The sequence below is a fragment of the Pleuronectes platessa genome, chromosome 21, assembly GCF_947347685.1.
Source record: "Pleuronectes platessa chromosome 21, fPlePla1.1, whole genome shotgun sequence".
In the NCBI taxonomy this organism is placed as follows: Eukaryota; Metazoa; Chordata; class Actinopteri; order Pleuronectiformes; family Pleuronectidae; genus Pleuronectes; species Pleuronectes platessa.
Window position 1 is genome coordinate 9102842 of NC_070646.1, and position 26048 is coordinate 9128889.

The 26048-nt window shown below is 43.8% G+C and overlaps 2 protein-coding genes across 2 annotated transcripts; one reads left to right on the forward strand and one right to left on the reverse strand.

Annotated features, from left to right (window-relative positions):
* Positions 1–785: 785 nt before the first annotated feature.
* On the reverse strand, positions 786–14715 carry LOC128426371 (transient receptor potential cation channel subfamily M member 4). The gene is made up of 28 exons (XM_053413217.1): positions 13894–14715; positions 12354–12415; positions 12060–12237; positions 11552–11732; positions 10358–10527; positions 9816–9993; positions 9320–9384; positions 8998–9231; positions 7588–7690; positions 7388–7509; positions 6915–7208; positions 6702–6803; positions 6256–6384; positions 5921–6050; positions 5621–5766; positions 5275–5387; positions 5035–5151; positions 4795–4844; positions 4157–4395; positions 3870–3985; positions 3346–3478; positions 3076–3250; positions 2766–2931; positions 2502–2683; positions 2184–2316; positions 2029–2101; positions 1608–1701; positions 786–1445 (listed from the first exon to the last, which is right to left on the reverse strand). Exons 1-28 carry the CDS (start codon positions 13942–13944, stop codon positions 1414–1416), a joined length of 3768 nt encoding a protein of 1255 aa, XP_053269192.1. The 5' UTR covers positions 13945–14715; the 3' UTR covers positions 786–1413.
* On the forward strand, positions 13437–26003 carry si:dkey-94f20.4 (synembryn-A). Its single transcript, XM_053413218.1, has 16 exons — positions 13437–13670; positions 13976–14170; positions 15746–19928; positions 20572–20666; positions 20764–20811; positions 21716–21733; positions 21837–21926; positions 22022–22635; positions 22904–23039; positions 23171–23359; positions 23611–23705; positions 24221–24371; positions 24488–24583; positions 24694–24838; positions 25027–25306; positions 25600–26003. The coding sequence occupies exons 4-16, from the start codon at positions 20577–20579 to the stop codon at positions 25739–25741; spliced, it is 2094 nt and encodes a 697-aa protein (XP_053269193.1). The 5' UTR covers positions 13437–13670; positions 13976–14170; positions 15746–19928; positions 20572–20576; the 3' UTR covers positions 25742–26003.
* Positions 26004–26048: the final 45 nt, after the last annotated feature.

Below are 26048 nucleotides of genomic sequence, written 5' to 3' on the forward strand. Positions count from 1 at the left end.
TGTCCCCTGCGCCGTGTGCTGGAAGAACAGACGTGAGCAGCTGACATTCCACAGAAATGGTTTTACACTTGAATGATTTTACTCCTGGGTTGCGATTGAGACAAAGAGAAACGAGCTTTAATGTCAGGAGCATGACATGTGTGAAACGAGGAGCGTTCACATGAAACAAACTGAGGCACAGAGTCATCGGCAGTGACATAACATGATCACGTAACTTGGTGGCAAGTTTGCACATGCAGCCGTCAGATAACGAGAGAAGTGCGATGCCAGAAAGTGATGACACCACCTCTCTCTCTCTCTCTCTCTGTGGGTGAGGCGCTTGTGCGACTGACAGGTGGCCCGGTCGGCTATTTACAGTAAAGGCTCCTTCAATAGCCCTGCTCCACTATGTGACCTTCAGTCGAGCGCTGGCAAACTGAAACTAAGCACCATGCAGCACTTTTCCACTCTGTCCATATCTCCTATATCCAACCACCTCGCCTCCATGTTTAAGTTCACGTCTGGCTCAGTGTTATTGGACTCTTCGTCCAACGTCCACTTCACTTTGGGCCTCGTTCGCAAATATTTCATCAAGCCGAGTCACGGCCTCATTTATCCTTTGTTTGACATCGTTCTGACACCAGACCTCTATTGAGCATTTCTGTCTAAAGTCTTTGGTAAAAATGCACCTGGAGGGAACAGCTGGTTTAGCTCTGCTCTGTATAAAGTATGGAACTCAGTCCAAAGCTAAACCTAGCCTGAAGCTCAGTAACATGTTATAGAATTGCTAAAGAATTCAGGTGACGTACACTGTACATACATTTTATTGAACATGATCACAAATGCCGAAAAACTTAAACACCGTGCTAACAAACGGAGAAGTCTGTCTTTGGAAATTCTGGGAAGCCGCTCATCTGAACAATGTCATTCATCATGGATCACATGAGCGTTTGCCGAGAAAAGAAAGACATAAAAGAAACACAACACGTGATTTCAACAGTTATTAAGAATAAAATATACCACATATACAACTATAACTAAATACAAACGTAGTACAATGTGCCCCTGTAAACAGTGTTATTAATTTCACTGTAATGATACAAAACTCTATAAAAACCTTAAAAACTGAATAAGCAATAAAGCTTTAACACCAATGTCAAATTAAATACATAAAATATCTCCTACCGCATTATAAATACATGCACTTGACTTTGGCATTAGAAGGAGATAAATTTCACATTAAAACGTAACCTTTTCCATTAACTCGGTACTGTAACAGGAAGCGAGGACATCTCTCTCTCTCTTTCAGGAAAGAACCACTGAGAAGCTTTGCTAAATGACTCCAGTGTTGAACACGGCAGAAGAGCAGCAAGACTGGTCTTTCACTGTCGTCTTTTACCATGTGAGGCAAGTGAACGCACCGGCCAGGCCGAATCAGGTGGAACTGGCAGAAGAAGGGAACACTTCTGTGCAGAGAAAGAAGCAAAATCATGCATCTTCAGTGCTACTAGTTGCACTGTAATGATATAAAACTCTATAAAAACCTTAAAAATTGCAGGGAACACACACACGTGACTCAACAACATGCAGAGAGCTGGGTGAAGGCATGCTCTGGAATTTGGAGGTACCTCTTTGTGTAGGTGGAGGACGATGAGGTTTAAACGTGTTGCTTTGAGCCAACGTGTCCACAATCCAGCTGAGAGCGTTGGAGCAATACTCCATCTGAAATAAAAAAAGAATCACTGTACATTAGAAAACTGCAATTTCTAAACCATCAGGTTCCTTGTGGTCTGGGTGGGGGCTACCACAGGGTTGCGGATGGTGATGGTAAGTTCACGGGTGGGAGAGCCCTTCCCTGGATGGAGAAGTAGTTTTCAGGTGGGGTGCCGACATCCACTGAGAGATTTATGCTGCTACCGTCCATTATCAAGATGGTCGGTAGTTCAATCCCTGTCGACCCTTTTCCGCGTACCGAAGTGTCCTTGGGCAGGATACTGAACCCCACTTTATATGTATGACGACGAATGGCAAAAGAATAATAACATGTACCTCGTTCTCCAGAGCTCTCAGCCTGTGGTCAACGTCTCTGGTGTCAGTCAGGTGCTTCATCACGCTATCCACTCTGCAGAAGGAGACACTCACCTCAGTAAAAGAATATGAATTTCACTGCTCACGTGTGGGAAGGTGTAAGAAGGTGCACTCACTTGACCGACATCCGTTTGAGCCTCTCGGAGTCGCTGCTCTTCTGGATCTTGGTCTGGGCCGTGAGGAAGTCCTCCTTCTGAATGGTTTCCCACGTCATCAGCCTGTTTGCCACTTTCCCTCGTAGCTGCAGCACTGAGAGAAAGAGAGATTCCGGTTTTTTACATCAGATTTGTTCAACTCAGTTCAGCCCCAGTGCTTCCTGAACCAAGCCAGTAAATCCTGGCTGTTGCAGAGATATTAAGTTTGTTTTTCGGGTTTCAATCAGTCAATTAATGTGTAATAACTTTACTATAAAGGATGTCTATTGTAGCACTGACCAAAATGGTGGATCTTGATGGAGGGCACCTTGCGGATTATCCTCTTGATAAACAGATTGATGTGAGAGATGATGATGAAGGGAGGCGCCAGCGAGGGACGGGAGTGGTACTGAACAATCAGGTTGTAGCGCTGGAACTTCCAGTAGATGTCGCTGTTCGCCTGCACCTCGTTGAAGGTGTAGCTGAGTGAACACAAACAGAGTTACTATGAGGGTTGCTCACATGTCGACAGATTGATAGACACCCGTCTCCTCATCCTTTTACCTGAACATGGCGATGAGCAGGTTGATGAGCAGGATGTTGGTGACGAGCAAGTAAACGACGAGCAGAACCACCACCAGCCAGTTACTGTACAACACCCTGCAGGGCTCAGCACCGCCCTGGATCAATGTCGCATTGTGTGTGCAGGGCATGTCCCACTGCTTCCCAACTGGAACAGATACAAAAAATACACTAAATCTTCCAAAAATAGGTAAAATAATTTTAAAAAGAACTGCAGTATTCTACCACTGGTTTGAAACCATTACAATTCATTGTCCTTCTATTTGCACCATGCACACACAAACAGATTTACCGTCCATCTCTTCCACAGGGATCTGCCCAAAGATGTGCAAATACGGCCTGTAGAAAACCCGGCGGAAGATGCGATCCAGGCTCGGGTCGTAGGAATACAGCAGAGCCTGGTTGGCTACTCCATACGCCATGAGCCACACCCCCAGGAAGAAGAGGAAGAAGAAGACATCCTTCATCTGAAGAGGAGAAATCAGTATTCTGTGGTTGTCATTGAGTTGCCATATTGAATTTTAGACATTAGTAGCATGTCAGCTTGAAGGCATCTTCTCACCATCTTGCTGAGAATGATGATTTTTGGCCCCAGCTGTTTGTGGATGGCAAAGATGTGAATGAGGCGGAGGGTGAACACCATGTAATCCACACACAGGAATTGCCGGCCATATCCATATGACCAGGGGAACATCCTAAAGGCACAGAGTGAAGCAGATAAACTGTGGTAACAGCGACACCCAGTGGCCAATTTGTAAAATAACATGTACATATTTTGATTGCAGAGATGCTTTTCCATGTCTTTCCCATCATCTTAATATACAGTATATGAGTAAACAAGGAAATTGTTGAAAAAAAATTAAAATAAAATCGACCTAAAAATGTTAAGGACAGAGAAAAGAAAATCCTGGACCCCCTCCCTGAACACCAGAATTTAATGGATTCTTCCCTGACCCACACCACATCCTTCTTCCAAGTTTGGTTGTAATTTGTAAAAGTAGTTAATAATCCTACTAGCTAACACACAGACAGACAAACTGTGAGACGGGTGAAAACACAATATTCATGTTCTGTGCGTCATCACACCTGCAGATTAGTCCAATGATGAAGAGAAAGATGGCGGTGAGGTCACACTTGTTCCAAACATCCTGGATGTACACTCTCATCCTCTGGCGCCAACTCATCGCCCCCACTAAGAAAGTCTTGGAGAAGAAAACACAGACTTAAAAGATCAGTTTCTTAAAACTTAAGTCATGTTCTGTTTAATAGATCACACACTGTTTTAGTTTCACTCCGTATTTTTTCACAATTGTTAGAGGTAAAGTTGATTCATTAACTGGGAAGCGTCCCATTAAAAGTCTCTTCGAACGCACCTCTCGGATCTCCTCACACACGATGGTGAACACCCAGAAGTACAGCACGTACTCGGTGACGGCCGGACCGACGGGCGGAGGGGGGTTGAAGTCCACCAGCAGCACGTAGGCGAAAAGCAGGAGGAAGAGGAAGTACATCAGGACGTTGCCCAGAAACGAGGTGACGGGTGCGAACCAGAACTGGCGCCATCTCGACACGATAAACGGGCGCTTTGGTGGCCTGGGAGTCTGAGGTATGCCTGTGAGGAAGGTCGGTGGACAGTCAGAACAGCTGAATGAAATAATTTCTTTCTCAGAGCGTGAGGCGACAACGGAAACGCTGATCGTTAACTTATCAATCAATCAATCAAAATCAATGCAAATGAAGGTCCTGCCTGACATCCAACATAAAAATGAGTCTGGACTGAGGAGGCAGAGGTACCTGGTGTCTGTTCATGTGGTTGTGTATTTTATTTCCTCTGTGAATCCCTTCAGCATTGCATTGACAGCTAGCACAACACGTTAGCACGAAAAGCCGGCCATGTTGTGCGTCCAGAGCAGGAACCTTTCGTAATGACGTTCAGCATCAAACGTCAGGCACGCCCACCCCCAAGCATTAATGTAACATGTAAGTCCTGCATTAGAGGTCCTGGACCCACCTTTGAGGTGTGCTGTCCTCGGAGTGGTAGCATCTTGTGAGGCAGCTTCACTGGTGAAACAACAACACATTTTTTAAGGAATCACAACCACACATACAAAGCAGTGGTTCTCATTCAAAGCTGTAAATCCGACACTTCCATTCAGTTGCATTTACATGATAAAGAAAAATCCAAACCCGGCTCCTTGATACAGCTGATGATCTATAGAAAACCCCTGAGTCGTGCAAGTAGGATTATTACATGTGCTTGATGTCGGAAAAGGAGAAGACGGTGGTGCCGTAGAGGCTGTCGCTGTCCCGTCCTGGTCCATCCTCGTTAGGCTTGCCCTCCTCCTCTAGCTGCTGGTCCTCGTGTTTCCTATGTTGCAACGTTTTAACAAAGAGATAACACTACAGAACAGGTGTTTTTGTGTTGGGAAATCTATATCCTCACAATAGTGTTGTGAAAAAAAAATCATAGTGTTGTACACGTGGACTTTACCTGAAGGAGATTAAGTTGGTGTAACAGAGGAATGGGCAGAAGAACGTGAGCACCAGCTTCCACACCTCCGTGTTCCTCTTCATGTCACCCCACCAGATCTGCGTCAACAGAGACTGGAGCAGGAGAGACCATTTATGTTCAGAGGTATTTATTATTTATGTATGATAACTATAACTCACAGCTTATTACAAGCTACTGCAGATTCCCATATGAGGAAGAGCACATCGGGTGTGATTTATTTATTTGTAACATAAAAAACGGCCCAACATTAATAGAAGTGGTTAAATGGCAAATAAGCATCGGCTTGTTCCACTGTTGTCTTCAATGTGTTTGTCAGAAAACGAACCTGTACTCCGTCGTTGCTGAAGAAAAGCCGAGCGTCAGCGCCCATGCCCATCTGGAGGCAGGTCGTACCCCCCCACACAGGAGACTTCCTGATCAGCAGAGTGAACGAGCGACTCTCATTGCTCCGATAGCAGGAGCTGAAGACGTCTGAGGGGCAGGGAAGAGAACACAGGCAGGAATTACAAACGTGACTGAATGGATGTGAAACATAATGTAAGTGCATTATTTTCGAAACATTTTTTTTTTTTTATTCAGTTGCCGTTTAATGGAGCTTTAGTAGATGACACATTTGAGGTCTCACCATGTGCCAGGTTCTCAAAACTCTGGGCCAACTCTTTCATGGAGACCTTGTTCTCCGTCTCAGTCTCCAGCTTGGAAAGGTCTCTCAGGATCTTACAGCCGCTCAGAGCGGTCAGCACCGACTCCCCCGCCTGACATAAACAATGACGGATATCAGATAAAATGGCTCTGGTAGGATCCACGGTGTTTTGCATTTGAGTCAGTTGTGATGGTCATAGAGCAGACAAGCTACAAGTGTGTAAGCACCAACAAGTCAGGGGTGGGGGGCATCAGTTCAAACACACTGATATTTAGGGCAAAGCTGTGGTTTCAGTAAGTGTCAGTTCAGAGTTTTACCATCTCCCAGAAGAACGTAGCCATCTCGCTGCGATTCTGCAGAACAGCCCAGATGAAGAGCGACGCCCAGGGGAAGAGGCAGCGTTTAGCCCGATACAGGCAGTCGCCACGCAGCAGCTTACTGACGCGCTGGGAGGAAGGAGAAAGATTCACTTAGAGGGCATCGAGTCGAAGGTGATAAGGGAACAGTGACACTTGTGAGCAGAATTGATTTACTTTGAGATACACCTGGTGGACTAAATCTGAAAAACAATCCATCACAAGAACTTAGCAATAACATCTAATTTTACAAACATTTTCGTTGTGTTGTTATTGTTATAAGAGGAATAAAACCCTCTCTGATAGCGTCAAAGGTTGTTTTATGGCCGATTTGTTGAAATGGATTGTTTTGGATTGAATAAAGTGGCCACTGAGTGCATGTCTGTATATTCGTAGGTTGAGCGTACCTTGAGTGCCTTCCTCTTGGAAGTGATCTGTTCTAAACCCAAAGCTTCGAAGTAGAACAGCTGGCAGACGTCACCCATCAACAGCTCCAGGACTCCTGACACCTGAGACAAAAGGGGGGTTAGAATGACAAGTTAAACGTGAGATGCTTTCAAGTTATTACTGATTAAATTTCATTTAAACTAGAGGGGTGAAAAAAAGCTATAAAGAAGAACCTCAAAAAGGCTGATCTCCGTCCCTTGCCCGCTCTTCATCTTGTCCAATTTGGAGGGCGAGGCCTGCTCACTCGACAGGGTAGAAACTGGAGCTGCATTTCCTTGCCGCTCCATGAGTTGGCGCTGCAGCAGGTAGTAAAGGAGCGTGCCATCGGCCACCGATCTGTACAGGCCCTCCAGGCGGTCGTAGGTTAGGTATTCCGTGATGTTGAGGCCATTTTCAATGAAAAGACGCACAAACTGAGGCTTGTCATTGATCAGGGCGTCTGTCATGGAGTCTTCCAAGTCTTCATACTGATTGGGTGAAGTTAATTGATTATCGGTCAGTTTTAAATACAGGGTCAATTAAAATATTTACAGCATCAAGAAAAGTATTGGATTTGATCAAATATGCGCTAAACTACTGCGTCTACTTTAGAGCGGTCGTATTTCTCTGAATGTGTCATCTGATGTTTTCTCCCCCCCCCTCTCACCCTCCACTGTATGTCTCCATTGAAGAGTTCGCTCTTGGCAATGTCGACCCTGTTCCACGTGACCGCGAGCTTCAGCTCCTCATTGTAAGGGCTGCCATCCACTGACGCACGGTGCTTACTGGCTGAAAAACACCACAAACAGCCAAATAAAAACCTTGTGCCATGTAAACCATTTTAAAATACGAGTTAGGTCTATCTACCTCCGACTAATGCTTTGAGCAGGACTGTGTCGAAGTCATTTGGGGCCTCCTGCTCCCCGTGGTAGATTGTTATCATATGTCTGTTCTGGTAGATACTCAGAGCCTGAAGAGACAGAATAAGGAGACAGAAGAACACGACATTTGAAATGAGGACAATATTTTTTGGGGAAAAGATACTGATGAGGAAAGAAGTGGGTGGTACAAAGGGTATAGTCATTGAGTGTATGGCCTGATGCTGAGGGAGCAGGATATCAAACATTTCAAGGTCTTATCAGAGCATTTGAACCTAAGGACCAGGAATAATGAGAAGAAATGAGTAGGATCAACATGAAACTGTGACTTCAATCAGTCCCTGATACCAAGTGACAACACGATTGGATTTTACACACTGATTACGTTACTGTTTCAATAAAACTTAAGAACATGACGAGTTAATGAATGATGAGCTCAGCAGCTGTAAATATAGTTACAGGGCTTAAACCAAGGAACATTTCTCTTGCTGAAATGTGTATCACCTCAGGTCAGACTGTTTGAATATATGTATTTATTTCTATCTATAAAGCCACTGCCACTTTAACCCACTGCTTATAGTGTTAGGACCTATATTGCAGCCTTGTTGTTTTTTAAATAAAGTAACTCCAAAGCTCTATTATTGATGTGATTGTCCCAAACATCTTAAATTACTACTTGGATATAGTACTAGAGATAGGTATCGCTAAGAACTTGAGGATACTACTGCTATTATCAATACTGTTTATTGACTTTGTGGGCCGCCGCCGCTAAATTAATATATAATATATATATGTTTATAATTATATTCTGGAATGTAGAATGGCCATTCTTTCTCAATACCTCACTACTTTCATTGAAAGATACTGAGCAGAGACACTTGCTGCTTATTAAACTGCAATCTGGAAATAGGAGATTGGTAATCGGAGTCAGATATCTGGTGCATTATGGGGATTTTGATGACTCATGTCCTCTGGAGATCACACAAATATATTGAGTTCACTGTAGAGAAGCAAGAAGCAATGAGAAATCTAGGAATGTTTTTCAGCAATGTGGGACAAACCGAAAACAGGAGTTTGTGAGGAGCCTGAGGTGCACAGGGCAATAATTTTCTTCTTGGAGCAGTGGGGATTCAAACGGGAGCTTGCCCTAAGGGGATGTCCAAGAAGGGCTGTTGAGATCATAAAAATCGAAGTCTTGAAACACATCAAACTGCAACTTAGAACATTTGAAAACCTCGGAGAACATAAATTAAATTTGAAAGGAACAAAGCCAGAACAAACCAACAACAAACCAGCTCATGAATATACGAGGGAAAGAAGTCCCTTGGGGATTCCTTTTCCTATTCTGCGTGTCAGTAAGCGCATGATAATCACACACGTCTTGGTGAATGGATCTTACTCGCTCGACAAGTTTGTCCGTCTCCACTTCGGAAGGGAAATACTTTTTAACCCGTTCGGCCACCCGGTCTTTCAGGTCCACGCTGGAAGCCGCCTCACCATCCCCCTCATTGGAGGACTGCACCACGGGCGCCGACGACAGGTTCTCCAACACGTCACTCAGGAAGTCGGCCAAACCTCCTGAGCCGGCCAGCACCAGCCAGGGCATGTCGTTTTTCAGAGAGAGATCCACTCTCTGACAGAAGTGAGAAAAATACATTAGAATAAATAGTATTAGTATTAATAAATTAACGTAATAACTAATTTGATCATTAAGACTGTACCTCCAGCATGCTCGCCTCCCCAGACACCAGCATACAAAGCACGGGGATATCAATGCTGCCGCTGCCTGCAGAGACACAAGCATTCTTTTACAAACTCATATAGTGCATCTTTAAATGATTTCCTTTAATGCAAACTTGGAATAATCAAACTGCATATTTCTCAAGCAACACAAGACTAGAGAGACATCACAGACACAGAAAGAAGACCCTGTTGAATCTTAAAGACAAATCTCTGCTTGGTTTGACATGTTGACGAGCCGTGTCTCAGACTCATGCAGTGGCATGCAGTGGCATGCATCCTGTGGATTCCAGAGGATCACATGCATTGACAAGAGAACAGCGCAAGAGGCTCAAATAGCTTGAAAATCAAGGTTGAATACCCACATCCAGTTCTACCAGAAATCTCAGCGGATAAACAATACAACAAAAGCCGAAATGTTCACACCTACTACCTTATTTCACAATTGGAGAGTGTATGAGATTGTATGACTCTCACCCCAGATGCCTGTGCGCTGGTGGGAGATGTAGTCCTCCAGTTTGGCCCTGAACACTGTATCACCTCCTCTGCGTCCCACGCTCCCGTCGTCTACCAGCAGAAAGGCCTGGTAGTTGTTGTCCAGGCAGAAGGAGTCCCGGGTCATATTCTGGACTTGGTACTTAGCAGGAAAGCTGCCCTGCAAAGAAAGAAGAATCCCAAAGTGGATTAGTGCACACTGTCTTCTAATAACAGTGAAAAGCTGCAGTCTAATGGATACCTGCATTTCAGTGGATACTTTCAGTGTGTTTTAATAGGACGTGATACCAAAGCAGGACTCCAGGTCGTCCAGATGGAGAATATATACCTTTATTTTACTTTAAACGCCTCAAGATTATGGTAAGTATAAATATATGCATAAAATTAAAGTGATTCCCCTAAAACTAAACAGATGAGAATGCTCAAATTTGAAGGCTCATATTACCGTGAGATCGTTGTACATGAGAAATGAACGAGATAATTTCTTAGAAGGTAAAACAGTGTTTTAAAAAAAAAAAAAAAACCTGAGGGTTGACCAGCTGCTCCCGGTTGTGCACCAGGCCCCAGGGAGTGATGCCCAGCGCCACCACCTTGCTGAGGGAGACGGACGAAGCTGCGGTGGCATGATCCCTCACCGCCTCCCCGACACATCTCCCCACTCCTTCACGCATGCCGGACGTCAGGATCCATGCTCCTAGGGGGGGGGGGGGGGGGGGGGGGGTTACACACAGAATGCGAGGAGATATGAGAACTTGTGTAATAAAATAATTTAAAATACTACCGGATGGGTCACCACTAAACTTCAGGAATCAGGATCAGGCAGCAGATCCAGGATATTTCATCACTTTAATTAACATTATGGGACATTTTCACAGATTTCCCAGGAAAACAATTAATGGATCTTGATGAAAAAACATTTAGGGAACTGATACCTGTGCGTGTGAGAGATTTGTTCTTAGGTAATGTATTTGCACCTACGCTTTCATCACTTCTATGTCCAGTTCTTTCGTGTCTTCAAATAGCTGAGTGTAAACCAGAGTTGTGTCCCTTGAGTTCATGTGTTCCCCCCCGAATGTTTTTGTTTTGATCCGCGGCCACAGCTACTTGAAGTGACCTTAGACGATGAGGATCACAGTGTGCCACCTGTCTTTGGCACAGTAGCCGGAAACAGCCATTGTAAGACTAAATTAGGATCGCACCCCAGGGAGCCGTGAAGTTTAATGGTGCTGCAGCTTGTAACAGCTCGATTCTTCCTGTTATAAGGTCAATGAGTCAGTTCCGTGAATTTCAAGAAAGCGTTGGTTCATTATTCTATATTTGTCAGTTTCTGAGACATGTTGACATATTTCATTTAAAATCATGAGAAGTTCCAGTGAAGATCACAAGCCCAAGGGCAATGGTACAAAACCCAAAACACTCAAATAAAAACATTCCGAACATTTTTATCTCTTAAAACAACTAATCACGCAAAAAAGATTCTAAATCAGTAATAACAATTACCTCAAGGGGAATAATTTGATTAAATCAAGACTAAATAAGCTCAACTCTGACCAACTGCTCTACAAGTTGAAGCTTGACTGATATAATCAGTTTAAAGTAAACAGCCCACTTGGGTTCGACAACACTGTTAACTGGATTACAACCTCTGGTACACTGCTGTAGCAGGGTGTGAGGTGTTGATTTAGTTACTTCACCCTTTGCTTTCACTGTGCGTTTACCTGTGCTTTGTGAGGCTTTCACCAGTCCCTGCCTCAGGACCTCCCGTACCCACGTCTTCACCTTTGTCCTTCCCTCGCCGCCCACTACAGACACCACCAGATTGGGCGGTGGCAGGCCCCAGTGGGTCGTCATCAGGGTGTAGACCATAGACGGAGGGGTGTCCCATGACATGCGTAGAAACTGAGAGAGAAAAAAGCGTATATTGTGCATTTCTAAAATAGGAACATGAGCCAAAAGACAAACTTACGGTTAAATTAAGGGTTTTGATCCTGTTTGTACAATATCATGCTAAAGGTGTCTTCAACTGAGCTTCTCAGTACAGATATGTGATCTCAGTGCATGGTGTTTGTGTGGCAGGCAGCAGGTTAAAGGTTAACCACCACAGCTCTTTTATTTGTTTAGCTCTTAGAAGCAGTTGTCTTTAAATCAACCACTACAGATTTAATCATAAATGCTTAGACTGTGGGAATTAAGTGTTTAATGAACCCTGCGGAGAATGTCACCCACATAGCTATGTCTCTTGCTGGCTCCTGCAAACTGCAGCTCTCCAAAGGCATCCGTCGGGTACTCAGACGAGTGCTGGGCGCTGTCCCAGTGGTTGACGATTGCCGTGCCGAAGAAGTCCCCGAGAGCCAAAGAGCCGTGGGCGTCTCTCTTATCCCCGCACTGGCAAAGGGCCCCATTACTGAGAAAGGTGAGAAGGGAATAAAGCGACTGGAAGAAATCTTGTGATGCATCAGCACAGTGATCAGAGAGACATTATTATCAAAAAAGAAATGTGCTCTGCAAAGTTCACAGTACCTGAACGAGTCCTCTACGAAGGTGGAGCACACTCTTTTCTTTATGATTTTGGGGATCCAACTCTGAAAACAACGTCAGCGGGTTAGTAAACTGAGTTGTACGTGCAGCCCGTCACGATTTCAGGAAGTTTATTTCTGACCCTGACCTTGTATGACTGGAAATAAGAGTTTTGGAGATTCTGTTCAAATGAGAAATCTTGACTTTGGCTTTGTGAAATACCAGATGATGGGCTGGAGAGTTACGCTGAGCCTAAACACCCGAGTGTGACTTCTGACATGGTGCTGCAGTATCATCTTGTGTGCACGTGTGTGTGTGTGGACATGCGTGTGTGTGAGCACGTAGGTATCTTCGGCCTGCAGGACCACCACAAACCTGCCTACTGACACACTGACTCTCTTCACAACTCTGAAATCAAATGGACACTGTAAATAGTCAATCTTAAAACAATTTTAATGATATAGTTATCTTAAATAGATGAATCCTCAGACAACTGTTTTGAAAGGGATAATCATGTTACCATAATTATGTTATTAGTTACACCAGTGCATGGGAGGGAAACTGCGACTTTTACGTTGTGTTTTATTTTCATCATTTAGATGCTGGTGTGCGATATTATAGAGAAAGGGAAATTGTTAACTTTAACAAGTATAAATAATATGATATATTAACCTAAAGTATAAAAAGTATAAGCCTTGTGGGTATAAACTTAAACCATAATGAATATATTTCTTCGGGTAATTTCCTTTACGTTATTCGGGGAAGAAGTAAGGAAGAAAGTAAATAAATAATAAAATTTAAAATAGATAAATAAATAGTTTCAAGTAATTTCTTTACAATATATTGGGAAAAAATTATGAAGGCTAAAAATGTATAAATAAACGAATGAAATGTTAACAAAATGTCCTTCCTATCTTTATTAGGGAGAGAATTAAAGAAGGACGAATAAACAAACAGACAAATAAATAAATAAAGCAGTTGATTGAAATGAGAGCTTAATTCTAGTCTTCATCTATCCTGGTATTATTAATTCTGTATTCCCCCCTGCACGTTACAAGGAAAAGTTTTGAGTGAAGTTTACAGAGTTTCTAACAGAGTGCAGGAGGTGAAATGGAACGTAGAGAAACGCAGCATGTCTCAGAAAGTTGCGCTGAAGTCTCCGTGAATCGACTCGTACGTCAGAAAAACGCTTGCGGCTGTAGAAGTTTGTCCGCAGCGATGCTAACGCTAGCTTCACTTCCGCGGTTTGACCATGAACCCCAACAGCTGTGCGGCGTCAACGACCGACCAGACACGAGCTGTATCACAGAGGAGCGACACGTATGTTTACACACAACACACTTGTGCAACACACTACATTGTGAGTTAGTGTCAGTGTGTGTGTGTGTGTGTGTGTGTGTGTGTCTGTCTATGTCTGTCTGTGTGTGTGTTCGTCGTGACTCACGACCACAGAGACGAACTTCCACTTTTTTTTTAAATTCCCTAGAATGTTCTCTGCCCAGACGTCTCGAAATTCAACATGAATGGAAAGTTTGAAACCCACCTGGTCCTTTACGGGCCCCCCTTCTCCTACTCCTCCTTGTGTGTCCCTCATGTTGTTGTTTGTTCTCCTTCCTTTGCTGCAGTTGTTGGTCTCAGAGAGACCGACGGACAGAGAGGGAGGAGAAGACTTCAGGGCTCCTTCCTGGTCATGTTCATCCGGGGAGAAGGCTCGTGTTCGGAGCTAAACTGGCGCTGGACGTGTAGTTTATCTAAGGAGACTCCATTTGTCTTCCTGCAGCCAGAGACACCGGAGCAGCAGGGCACACAACGCCGCACAGGTGAGGGTGTGGTTCGAGAGAGAGAAGCAGCCGAGTTGTCAAAGCCTCCCTTCAAAAGTGGGAGGAAAGGTGGGGCCACGTCCAAGACACAGGGTGATCCTACCTGCTTCCTGTGGAGAGAGCTGGACCCCCCTCCCAAGGATACACGCTTCATGGGTTTCAGATTTTAAGACGAGATAAGGGAGATAGGTATGTAGGTGGGAAGGAAGGAAGGTAGGAAGTAACGAAGGTAGGTCGGTAGGAAGAAAGGAAGGAAGGAAGTTTGGAAGTATGATGGGTATGAAGGAAGGCAGGAAGTAGAATAGGTATGTAGGAAGGAAGGAAGGAATAAAGGTCGGTAGAGAGGAGAGTAGGAAGGAGGAAAGTAGGTAGGTGGTAGATAGATCGATTTAAATAGTGAGATAGATACATAAACTTTAACGACCCCAAATAAATGCACTTGTTACAGCAGCTGGTAGTCAGAATGAGGAAGCCAAGAGACCATGTCAAAGTATAACATAGTATGAAATATGCAATTAAATGGAAACTATAGACACTATGTACATAATATACACCTTGGACGACATAAAGAATAAATATATATATATATAATATATACATGTAGACTAATTTCAAGTCTCTTTTTTCACTCAAAAAACTCAAATTCCTTCAACTGAAAAGTGCTTGATTACTATTACTTTGAAATTGCTACTTATCATAAGAGGTGACACAACTGTTGCCGACTGACACATTGAGACTTGTGTGTTTCCTGCTGTCATGGCTGCCTAAAAATATCACAGCGCAAAGCCTGGATTACCGAACGCCTCAATCAGCTTCGCACCTCGAGTGCAATGAACGGCAGAATTTTTGTACATTTTCATTTATTTATACTTTGCATGAAGACATATCAAGATAGATGTCAAATCAATAACATACCGTGCAGGGCCAATATAACTTCTGATATGTGATCCAAAAGTTGAGATTATGGTTTTAGGGTCCACTATAGGCCCAGTGCAAGTAAATCCAAGCATATAAAAACTATAACCCCACAATACTTATTAATATTAAATAATGATAGTACAATACATTTAAATACTGAAGAATTCATATATTAAAAAATACATATTATAGTTAGGCCTATTTCACACGCATATAAGTACCAGTCAGTGAGAACATAAAGAGATATATTTTGGTTGTAGACTCCGTTGCGAACTCTCCACCTCCTCAGTCCATAATATTTCCTCTGGGTCCTATCTGCCGAATCCCTGCGGGTCGTTGGCCTTCTTCGACTCTTCTTTACCCATCGTTTTGCTGAAGGTGTACAACGTGTTGGCCAGGTTGTGGAGCTGGCACGTCCCGAGCTGGCAGCCACGCTGAGGTGTGCGTCGTGGGCGTAACCTCGGTGCCATGCTGTCGATGAGAAATAGGGGGGAAGTCAGAGTTGGGCCCTCAAAACATTTTACAAACGCTCAGGAAATCAAATCAAGTTCCAGGAGTTACAGCATAATACGATACATAACACGAGCAGGTCAGTGTTTACTACCACTCGCAGTATGTTTTTTAAATTTAAGTTTAAGTTTCGTACTTGTGTTTCAGTGGATCCAGGCCTAGACGATCGTCCTCTGAATGAAACGGGATGATCTTCAGTGCTGGGACATGCTCCTCCCGTGTGTCCTCTGTCCTTTTCACACCTGAAGCCTGGACAGCGTCCCCGGAGAGGACGGTGTCTGCGTCTGACCTGCGGATCCCACAGAATGAGGCATACAACTCAGATTTACGATGATATAAGATGCAGGGGAACTGATCCATGGGGAAGCTTTGATATCCTCCCTCCTAAAAGTGTGTTCGTTGATGTTGTTCATCACTTACCTCTCAGTCAGTCTAAGTGGTGAGGCAGCAGTCAAAGGCACGGTCAGCAGCAGCAGAACAATTATCTCCATTCCGCACTGGCCTGTGGCAGAAAATCATTTATCCTCAACAGACTTATTCTTAATTTCTTAAAAACTGAGTATTAGCCATAAAAACTCAGATACATTAGACATTATCCCAAAAATGTAATAAACACCTTAAGTATGAGCATTAGAGACCTTATCAGATTAGAAATGACACAAATGAAGAATGATACTCACCAACAAGAAAATGTAAAAACCTGCTGTGGCTGTTTGAGTGAACCATCAATCCAGATGTGCAGTTGTAGTGCTTTGCAGATCGCTGAGATGCTCGAACCTGTCTCCTGTCACCTATCTCCACATCTGGTCCTTTTATAGTGGGATGGCAGGGTGTGGGGGCGTGGCCGTCCCTAGTCATCACACCGCACTGACCCACTCCAACTCATTAATCATCGGCTGGGTGGCAGTTTTATCTTCTATTTACACGAGCTGCGATACTAACATAAACAACCTATTTAACCATACGCAGTATTGTACTTATACTCAAAGTGACCTTGTACCTCGTGTGATGTTTACATTGATTCTTATGTTGGCTCTTTGCTCCACCCCCCCTCCCCCCCAACATCCTCCTCCATCCCTCCTCTCCCTCACTCCACTTGCTGCTGAGCAATTGTTCCAGAAAATCATTCTTTCATTTCCATCACCTGCAGGAAGCCCGGCGGGCCCAAAATAGCACTGATTTTCCTCCAGGCGTTTCTTTATCGCTGTCGCTTTCCTGTGGGTTTTTTCCTTTGACTCACTTTGGCCGTCAATATGTTTATTCCTGAAATGTCCTTCATCCCACCCCCCACCCCCCAAATTAAATACAGTGTTCGGAAAAACAACTGTTCGATCTTACCCCTCACCTCAAGGATAATTTGTTTTGATCACTTTATGTCGGTTTATGTCTTTTCTTCCCCCCCTGCTCACAGGAACAAGGAATAATTAGCTTTTCAGGATTGCCACATTTGAACATCTCTTTCAGGAAGTTCTCCCATAATTTCTTTATCTTTTTATAGGATAGTAAATCCACGGGGGAGCCGGTGTCACGTTTAATGTTGTCCAGCCTCCACACGGTTTCTCCCAGCCTATCTATCTTCTCACTAAATCACGACTTCCTCTCTTGAGTCTATTGTGTATCCTTTCCTGTGACTGCCATCTGGGCAGCGTGAGTATAGAGCACTGAGTCATCACTGCCGCGCATGCACACCACAGCATAGGCAGTCAGATGATGAGGAAACCTTTTGATTTCCCATGATTAAGCACTGATTTCACACGTAGTTTGATGAATAATTTCCTCTGAGATGTTATGACTGGTCTGCAGACAGTTATAATGTGTTAAAAATTTCACAGCCTCTCCTGCTGGCGGGCTTGAGTAAATAGGTCACTTTGGTCAAAAATATAAACAGGGAATAATTTTAAAACCCAAGTAAATACATCCTAAGTATAAACTAACTTCTCTAGTCAATAGCTTGGAACAACAGTCATGTGCAGAGTCTGAATCGGCTTCATTGTCTGAGCATGTGCACACGTACAAGGATTTTGACTGTGTTCACATTGCTCTCAGTGTACTTACTGTACATAAAATAAACATGCAGCTAGGGAGGAGGAGAACAATAAAACTGAACAAATCAGTAAAATGATGGTTAAAAATACTTATACTCAAAGATAAAGGGATAATGTTCCAACGATCAAAGGTAAAGGTTAAAGGGACCTTTATATGAATCTGGGAAAAAGTAGGTAGAAATATGTACACAGAGACTGCACTAACTGGCGGAGGCCTTTAACCGCAGAGCAGTAATTTTAGTTTATTATTATTAAAATAAAATAAGAGGATGAACTAGATTTAACCACATCAATAGCAACTAGAAACTAAAGCAAAAAAAAATACAGCTAATGTAGCAAAAAAGGAAGGGGGGTTATAATGCTGGGTTATCTTACTGTCTGTGTTAGGTTGTCTTATTGTCTGTGTGTGTTTGCTTAATCAAACTACATGTCTCCATACACATATGATGTTTCTCATGTCCAATGGAAGTTTCATTTTTCCACTTATCGGCCCATGTTTGGATCCTAAGGAATTTTGATGACACAAAATGATCTCACATCACAGGTACATTTCTTAAACTCCTATTTACAGTACACACGGACGAGCACAGAGAAACCTTCTCTCTTGTGCAGATGAATGTGAAAACAACCTTGTAGTCAAACTCTGCAAATATGTAACAGGGCCGAGTGAAGATGAGACATTCAAGCGAAGTAATGACATTTGAAACACATGTTTGCATGGAGGGCGACTTTAAGAGGATAACAAATACATTGCAAATTTAGTCATTATTTTAGTATAAACAAAGTGTAAAAATTACTTTATATGAATATGAATATATGAAGTTAAAAATATATCAAATGAAAATATTTTTGATAAATACATTTATTTCCCAGCCTTCATACCTTAGATATTTTTCATGATATAAAATATATAGATATAATATCCTCTGGGCTCATCATATGGGATACAACTATATATGTCACAAATACACAAAGAGATCAACACTCTGTCCAAAATAGCTTCATCAAAGTGGATTGACCCTGAGAACGTACAGTGGGGAGTTGAGTTAAGGCTACATGCAGTATCGAGTGTCCCAGGTGTTATGACAGCGAGTCACGAGATGAGTCTGGGTCAGGATGATTAAAGTCGACAGTCCTGGATGGCGTAACTCAGGAACAATGCTTGTTTTTAAAGGTCACCGAAGGTCCTTCGCCCCCTTGTAGCTCCGACTTGTTGATATCCGATATGTCAGGCGGTCAATTCCTCTTGGAGGGAATATGCGTTTGCTTCCAGGAGAACAGTTTGTCAGAACTCCTCTGACTTTTCTCCCGCTCTCGCTGACACACATCCTGTTGTTGTTGCAGGCCCGCGGCTACCAGCCGGCCACTTCAGCCTCTCTGCCCTGCTTCCTCTGCCCACTGGGCACAAGAGAGAGCATCCTGCCAGGAAGGCCCGTCTGACACTCGCACATCATCTTCTCACAGTTCTCAGCTTCTCAGGTCACTCACCACTCTCTGCCACAAGCGTGTAAAACATCTATTTCAGACAGTAGAAAGTAAACAAAACTCTTTTACATTTTATAACGTGCAGTTACATTGTGCAAGAGATAAATAATCCTCTGAGTAAATTGACTGCACCATAAATTGCTCCATCTTGTGGGAGTAGACACAAACATTATCTTGATAATAGAGAGTGCACAACATGTAATTCACTGTACGTTGTCATTTATGACGGATTTGACTTAATACAAATCCACATGTTTTAAGCTGCAAACTATACTGACGACTCTGCGAACACATTTCACAGCGATGTTTTTCAAGTCCAGCTTAGAGGAGCTCCAACACGCAACAGCTAGAGAAGCGACATTAAAACTAAATCTTAATGGTTATTTTAGTGTTTCCTCGGCCATCAGCAGCTGTGAGTGAAACAGATAGACGCTGGACAGACAGAGACAGACAGAGAGAGAGAAAGAGTTGTGCAGCGGCAGTCTGGAAACCTGTAAAAGGTCGGAGGGTCAACACAGAGAGATATAAGCCTAGAGTCCATTAGTGGATTATAACCATAACCACTCCATGGCTACTGCATCTCTCCTGGATTAAAGTGAGAGAGTGTGAGGGAGAGTGTGAGGGAGAGTGAGTGCGTGAGGGCGACTGGAAAGTGAGGTGACCAAATTCGAATGCTGAATACTGGACATGTGGATCGAGAAACACAGAGGAACACGCTGAACTGAGCTGTTTGAGTAGATTCGAGGAGGTTCTGGCACAAGTACGGTCCGACACCTGGCTGATTGAGTGAACAGACAGAGGTAAGTGTGAACACATTCCATGTGAAAGTCTTTCTGGAAACAATATCAATAGTCATCGCCATGTTTTTGTCTTTTATGGCAATATAACAAAGGATGAATAGACTGTATATCGATATATTGCTTATATTGTACAAAGCACAGTGAGGAGGTGTAGCACATAATTGATCTACCTCAGATTTGTGTTTGTCATTATTTTAAAACTAAAACTTTAACTCTCGGGGGGGGGGGGGGGGAAATCAGTCTCTAAGCTATATTATGCATGTGAGTGATATCAACATTTTTAACTTGATTTCAATTTTCTGTTGTTTAGAACATAATCAATATGGATAATTGTCGTGATAAAGATTTCAGCTTGAATCAGCCGGGGAACAGTGATTAAACCTGTGATGATGATGTGATGGGATGACGAGTGTTTCACAGAATCTTTTCTTCTCTTTAATTTCCCCTTTACTTGTGTATTTAGTGTATTTCAGGAACATATTCTGCTGATGTGACTGATAATGGATCAGCTCTGTCATCACCATCATCATTGTTGTGTAACTTTAATTTTGTTATGGCCCTGTGTGCGTGTGTGCGTGTGTGTGCGTGTGTGTGTGTGTGTGTGTGTGTGTGTGTGTGTGTGTGCGTGTGCGTGCGCGTGCAGGAGCCATGGATGTAGACGTGGAGGGGATTATCCTGTGCATTAAGGAGGGGGATGAGACCGGTGTTCAGACTCAGCTGCAGGAGTTCAACAAAGAGGTGAGTCCCCACAGACACTCACACGTCCTCACATCTCGACGACACACTGCTGCTTGGTACACTCATGTTTTCATCGTCCTCTCTGCCCCCCCCACAGTACGCCCAGTGCTTCTTCTTCGACGCCGAGGAGCGGGACCGGAGGAAAGTACGTCTGTTTACCTGCCAGTGCCTGTTGACTAAGATACAGTCCTGTCCCCTGTCCTCCCAGTGTTCCTTGATTAAACCTCACCTGGTGTTGCTCCCCCACCTACTACGCTGTCATCCCTCCCTCTCCCCCCTCCCCACCCGCTCTCCCACACAGTCTGTCCGTGATTAGTGATTCTGCTGCATCAGTTGTATCCCTGATCCTCTCTCCTCGCAGGCTCAGGCAGATTGAGCACAGGCAGAGTGATTGAGTGACCAGCGTCCTGCACGTTAATCTATTCATCACAGTCAGCTCAGGCATTTGCAGCCACTGGAAAAGGAGATCCCATATTCTAGTTTCTGGGTTTGGGGAAAGTCCTGAAAAATAAGGAATGTGTCAGCCCTGACTTTCCTGAAAGTTTTTGCTGAAAAAAAAAAAGATTTTAGAGCTATAGATGTTAGAGGCAGTTCGGAGGAAATTTACAAAAATAATCAAATGTAAAAGTCTGTCCATCCAATTTATTTGAATTCAATTCAGCTGGTATTTTTTGTATGATTTAATACAAATTAATTGAATGTGATTTGTAATATAATTTAATTCATATTTTTATTGAATATTTAATTTAGGATAATTTTATATTTATCCCTCCAAGTACTTTTCATAAAAACTACATACCAGGCAACTGTGACTCTGGAAGTATAAAGCGAGTCCTCCACTAACGAGATGGTCCCTGGTCCGATTCCGGCTCCTCTAGTGGGCATGCCACATTGTTCTTGGCCCCTGACTGCTCTGCTCACAGTGTGCGTTGGAAGCATAGTAGCGCTGAATGAAGCTCTGTGTGAATGAGATGTTGATTCTTGTTAAATATGAACTTTTAATATTTTTTCTGTCTTCTGCATTGAAATCGAACTTTCACATCCTAAAGCAAAGAAAACTAGAAGAGGTAAGTGCTGCTAGTTTTGCTCTGTGATGCTCATTAACCTTAACTACTTCCATTCTATGAAATAAAGTGTGGAACTTATCTATCCTGTGTTTTTCTGCTCCAGTTCAGGCATAATAAAGTGAGGGATTATGCTGATTCTGACTCCGACTGCGATGAGGATGACCAGGAGGATCGTGGCTTCATCCTCAGACAGGTAACAGCCGCTGTCATTTCCTGCTGCACAGACATTGTCAGTTGCTCCTCTGGAGAATGTAGTTTCACTAAACGTCTGCTTCCCTGTTCCTGCAGAATTTAGCTGTGGTCCTCTTGAGGTTTATTAGAACAGGAGTTAAATTACATCTGCTGAGGGTGTGTGTACGCACCCTGAGGATCCTGTCCAGGGACAAGAAGGTCTTGGGCCCCTTTGTGACAGACAACGCTCTGCTGACTCTGGCCAAACTAGCAGGGCTGACCACAACCGATGCCAGCGATGAAGCCTGCGACCCCGACTCTGATTTCTACGACAACATCATCGCTTCCCTTACCGAGGCCAAAGTCCTCAACTCCGGTGTCGAGGAGGAGGAAGGCGACGCAGAGACCGAGGCCAACGACCAGAGCGAAGAGTGCTCAGCCATAGACGAGGACGTCAAGAGTGAAGACAGCATCGTCAACAGCGGGGAAGTGGACAGTGTCAGCGGGATTGGGAGCCACAGGACCAGCATCAACGAGATGCACAGAGGCAGCATCCATCACAAGGTGCTGGAGCGAGGGAGGAAGGACCGCAGAGAGAGCAAAGTGGAGGGGATGGAGGAGGAGGAGGACGGGGAGTCAGGAGAGGAGGCTCTGAGGAAAGAGGCCATGAAGGTGTTATGTAACGTGGTGTACAACAGCACCTGGGCACAGGAGAGGTTCAGTGCTCTCAGGTGGGCTCACACATATGTCCAATATAACACGTGTATATATATATATGTATTGTATACTGTATATGCATGCACCATGTTTCCTGTGTAAGCAACAAGTTTCTTCCTGTTTTCCGAGGCCTGTGAGTTTATCATTGAGATATAAATAGACAGCACAGGCTTTGACTAATGGGTGCCCAGTTCCTCAGAGATAAGTTATCGTGTCCCTTCATTTGGCTTTTGTACAAATCAACATATTTTCCAAACAACTGTTGTTTCCCCCCCCCATTAGCCTCCTGAGTGGTCTCATGGAGTGTCTGTCCACCAGCGTCAGCTCCTCATCTCCCTCCAGTGTTCAGTTCTACGAACTACGCCTGATGTTCCTCATCACTGCTCTGCGGCCTGAGCTCAGAACTCAGCTCCAGCAGGTAACGAAACCCTGCTGGCTGTAAAGCTGGCGGATCATTCCACCGTAACAATCCCCTCCTCCGTCGCTTTATTCTAATGCCGACAGGAACCTCGTCCTGCTCTCAGACTCATCTTTGTTTGACTCCTCCAGGAGGGCGGGTTGCCCGTCCTCACAGCGGCCCTGGAGAGCGGCCTGGAGGTGCAGTGGAAGGAGCAGTACGAGTGTGCGCTGCAGCCGGTGGCAAATCCAATCTCCCTGGAAGCCTCCCAGCGTGTCATAGAGATACTGAAAATCCTCTTTAACATCACCTACAGCAGCCACAGACAGGAGCCCAGCGAGGTCAGTGCACAAGAGGGGTGTGACAAACCTCTCAGGTGTGATGGGAATAAGTAGGAGGAGGAAGAGGAAAGAGACTCTATACAGTCACTCCTGCCTCTCTCTGATGAAACCCATGAAATGTACATGTTCTGATGAAGACATAAGATAAAACTCTTAAAAACCATAGTTAGTTAGTTATTACAGTGCCATCCCCCCTTTTCATCTGCACTTAAAGAGAAATAATCTGCAATCTTTGTTTTCTCCTTTCTCAGGATAACGCAGCTCTTTACCGACACCTGGTGGCCATCCTGCGTCTCTGCCTGATGAGGAAGTGCACACTGTCAAACGACACTGATGAGCTGCAGAGGTGAGCGAGAACCAAGAGGAAGAAGGAAAGAAGGGAATTAAATGATAACAATGGATTAAACTTAATCATTCATGCCATTCATATTATCTCATCTTTATAGTTTTTATTTAACTTTATTTCAGTTTAAATAGACAGATCACAGCCTTAATACTTATATGGAGCCAAGGCCCAATAGTCCTATGAAAGAAATCAAGCTGCAACAATTTTCACACATATCAGTTTTCATAAATATACCTGATGTTTTTCATCAAGATCAATGAATTATTCCCAGAGAAAAAAGAAAAGCAATATTGAAAAATCTGAATGAATGTTAAAGGAAAGTGATAAAAACATTCCTAGAAGTTTAGTGGTTTTTCGTCCATCTTTCTTACAAACAGACAAACAGACCCGGGTGAAGACACACTCCCTGATGGATGTAATCGGTGTATGTTAGCAGTAATTTGACCAGTTACTGGAGTTTTGTGTTTACCAGTATTTAATTATACAGTGTTTTAATTTCTTTCTCACCGCCACAGTCACACAGTGAACCTGCTGTCGGCGCTGCCCCTCCAGTGTCTCGACGTGTTGCTGCTGGTTCCTCAGGATCCGGACTCGGAGCAGTGCCCGGGGGTCAACATGGACTGTGTGAACATCCTGCTGACATTCATGGAGAGACGCCTCGAGTCGGTGAGGGCTAAGGTTTTAAAGAGAGAGGGGCTGAGATGTTTGGGCACTTTTGAATTAGTTTGTGCTTTTTGGTTTTGGGTTTTAAAGTTTACAATTTAGACTTGTTTGATCCTCAGGGTGATAAAATCAAAGAGAAGCTGACACCGATCCTCAATCTGCTGACAGAGAGCTGCAGGGCCCACAGGGAAACACGCCACTACATCAGGAAACATGTAATAGCCTCCCCTTCAACTGCCCATTTCCTACCACACAATATTTTTTATATCGTCACCCAGTATTTATTTTATAATAAACATGAATTATAATTGATCTCCATCATTAGATCCTGCCTCCTCTGACGGACGTATCCCACCGGCCAGAGGAAGGCTCCACGGTGAAGAATCGTCTGATCCGTCTGATGACTCACCTGGATACAGACGTCAAGCACTGTGCTGCCGACCTCCTCTTTGTCCTCTGCAAGGAAAACGGTAAAACGAGACCTGATCACTTCCTCCGCATAAATGAGAGACATTAAACTGACATGTTTAGGCATAAAGATAAAAAAAGACAGAAGATGGTTTTCATCAATTTTCCTTTTTGTGTTATTTGTCTCCACCGTCATCCCCTATCGCCCATACCCCTCTTCTTCTTCCTCTTCTTCCTCCTCCTGCTCCAGTGAGGCGTTTTGTCAAGTACACAGGTTACGGCAACGCAGCGGGCCTGCTGGCCACCAGGGGGCTGCTGTGCGGCCAGGGGCGCAGAATGTCCAGCTCTGCCGGCCGCTATTCCAGCGACTCCGACTCTGACACCGAGGAGTACCGGCAGGTCAAAGATCGCATCAACCCTGTGACGGGCCGGCTGGAGGTGGAGCATTCGAACCCCATGGAGGGCATGACGGAGGAGGAGAAGGAGGAGGAGGCCAAGACGCTGATGATGCTCTTCAACAAGCTGTCCAGGTCAGTGAAACGACACAAGACTTTGACTTGAGAAACAGGAGAACTTAAACCTTATTAAATACAAACCAACAAAGGGAGGAAAATATAGAATTATGACCTGGATATGATGGTTGACTATTATACATGTTTATCCTTTGTTGCACATGTATTAGATATATTCATAGGTATCACCCTGTTTTTTCCTTTTTATTTCAATTAACCTCTTTATCTCGTTAAAGTTAAAGGAGAAACACAAAACGGTATTTTCAACAATGGTTAAGTTCTGATCTCTTTTTCCTCCTGGTGTTTTGCAGAAGTAACAACACCCAGACAATGGGAGTGGACTCGGAGGGGAAGCTGGTCCCACTGTCGGGCCTGAGGGAGAACTCACTCGGTGAGGAGATGAGGTCTGAGTCAGAGAATGACGGAGAGGCAGAGGAAGGAGAGAAGAACTGAAACATGTCAAAGTCCCTCAATCTAATTAATTTCGGTAATTCTTTTTCTTCAGTTTGATATGAAAGTAAAGGGGTTTAGGGACCTGCACACAAGAAAGGATGTAAAAATCTATTTGTGATTTTATTTATTTGAGTTAATAATAATAATATAGAGCCATTTTAAGGTCACAGTGGTTTGAGTCAAGAATTGTATTCTGAATTGACAGTAGGTCATGATAACATGATGAACATATATAATATTTTAATAAAGTTTTGAAATCATATTCTTTGTTGTGACATTTTGTGAGATAAATGTTTGAAAGTTTCGT

Coding starts and splice junctions, on each gene's coding strand:
- LOC128426371 (XM_053413217.1), bottom strand. CDS start 13,944: ATGAGGGACACACAAGGAGGAGTAGGAGAAGGGGGGCCCGTAAAGGAC. Junction 9,385..9,815: donor CCAGCGCACAGGCATCTGGG/GTGAGAGTCATA, acceptor GTGTCTCTGCAG/GCAGCGGCAGCATTGATATC. Junction 6,385..6,701: donor CCAAGAGGAAGGCACTCAAG/GTACGCTCAACC, acceptor CCTTCCTCCCAG/CGCGTCAGTAAGCTGCTGCG.
- si:dkey-94f20.4 (XM_053413218.1), top strand. CDS start 20,577: ATGGATGTAGACGTGGAGGGGATTATCCTGTGCATTAAGGAGGGGGAT. Junction 24,839..25,026: donor TGTCCTCTGCAAGGAAAACG/GTAAAACGAGAC, acceptor CTCCTGCTCCAG/TGAGGCGTTTTGTCAAGTAC. Junction 25,307..25,599: donor CTCTTCAACAAGCTGTCCAG/GTCAGTGAAACG, acceptor GGTGTTTTGCAG/AAGTAACAACACCCAGACAA.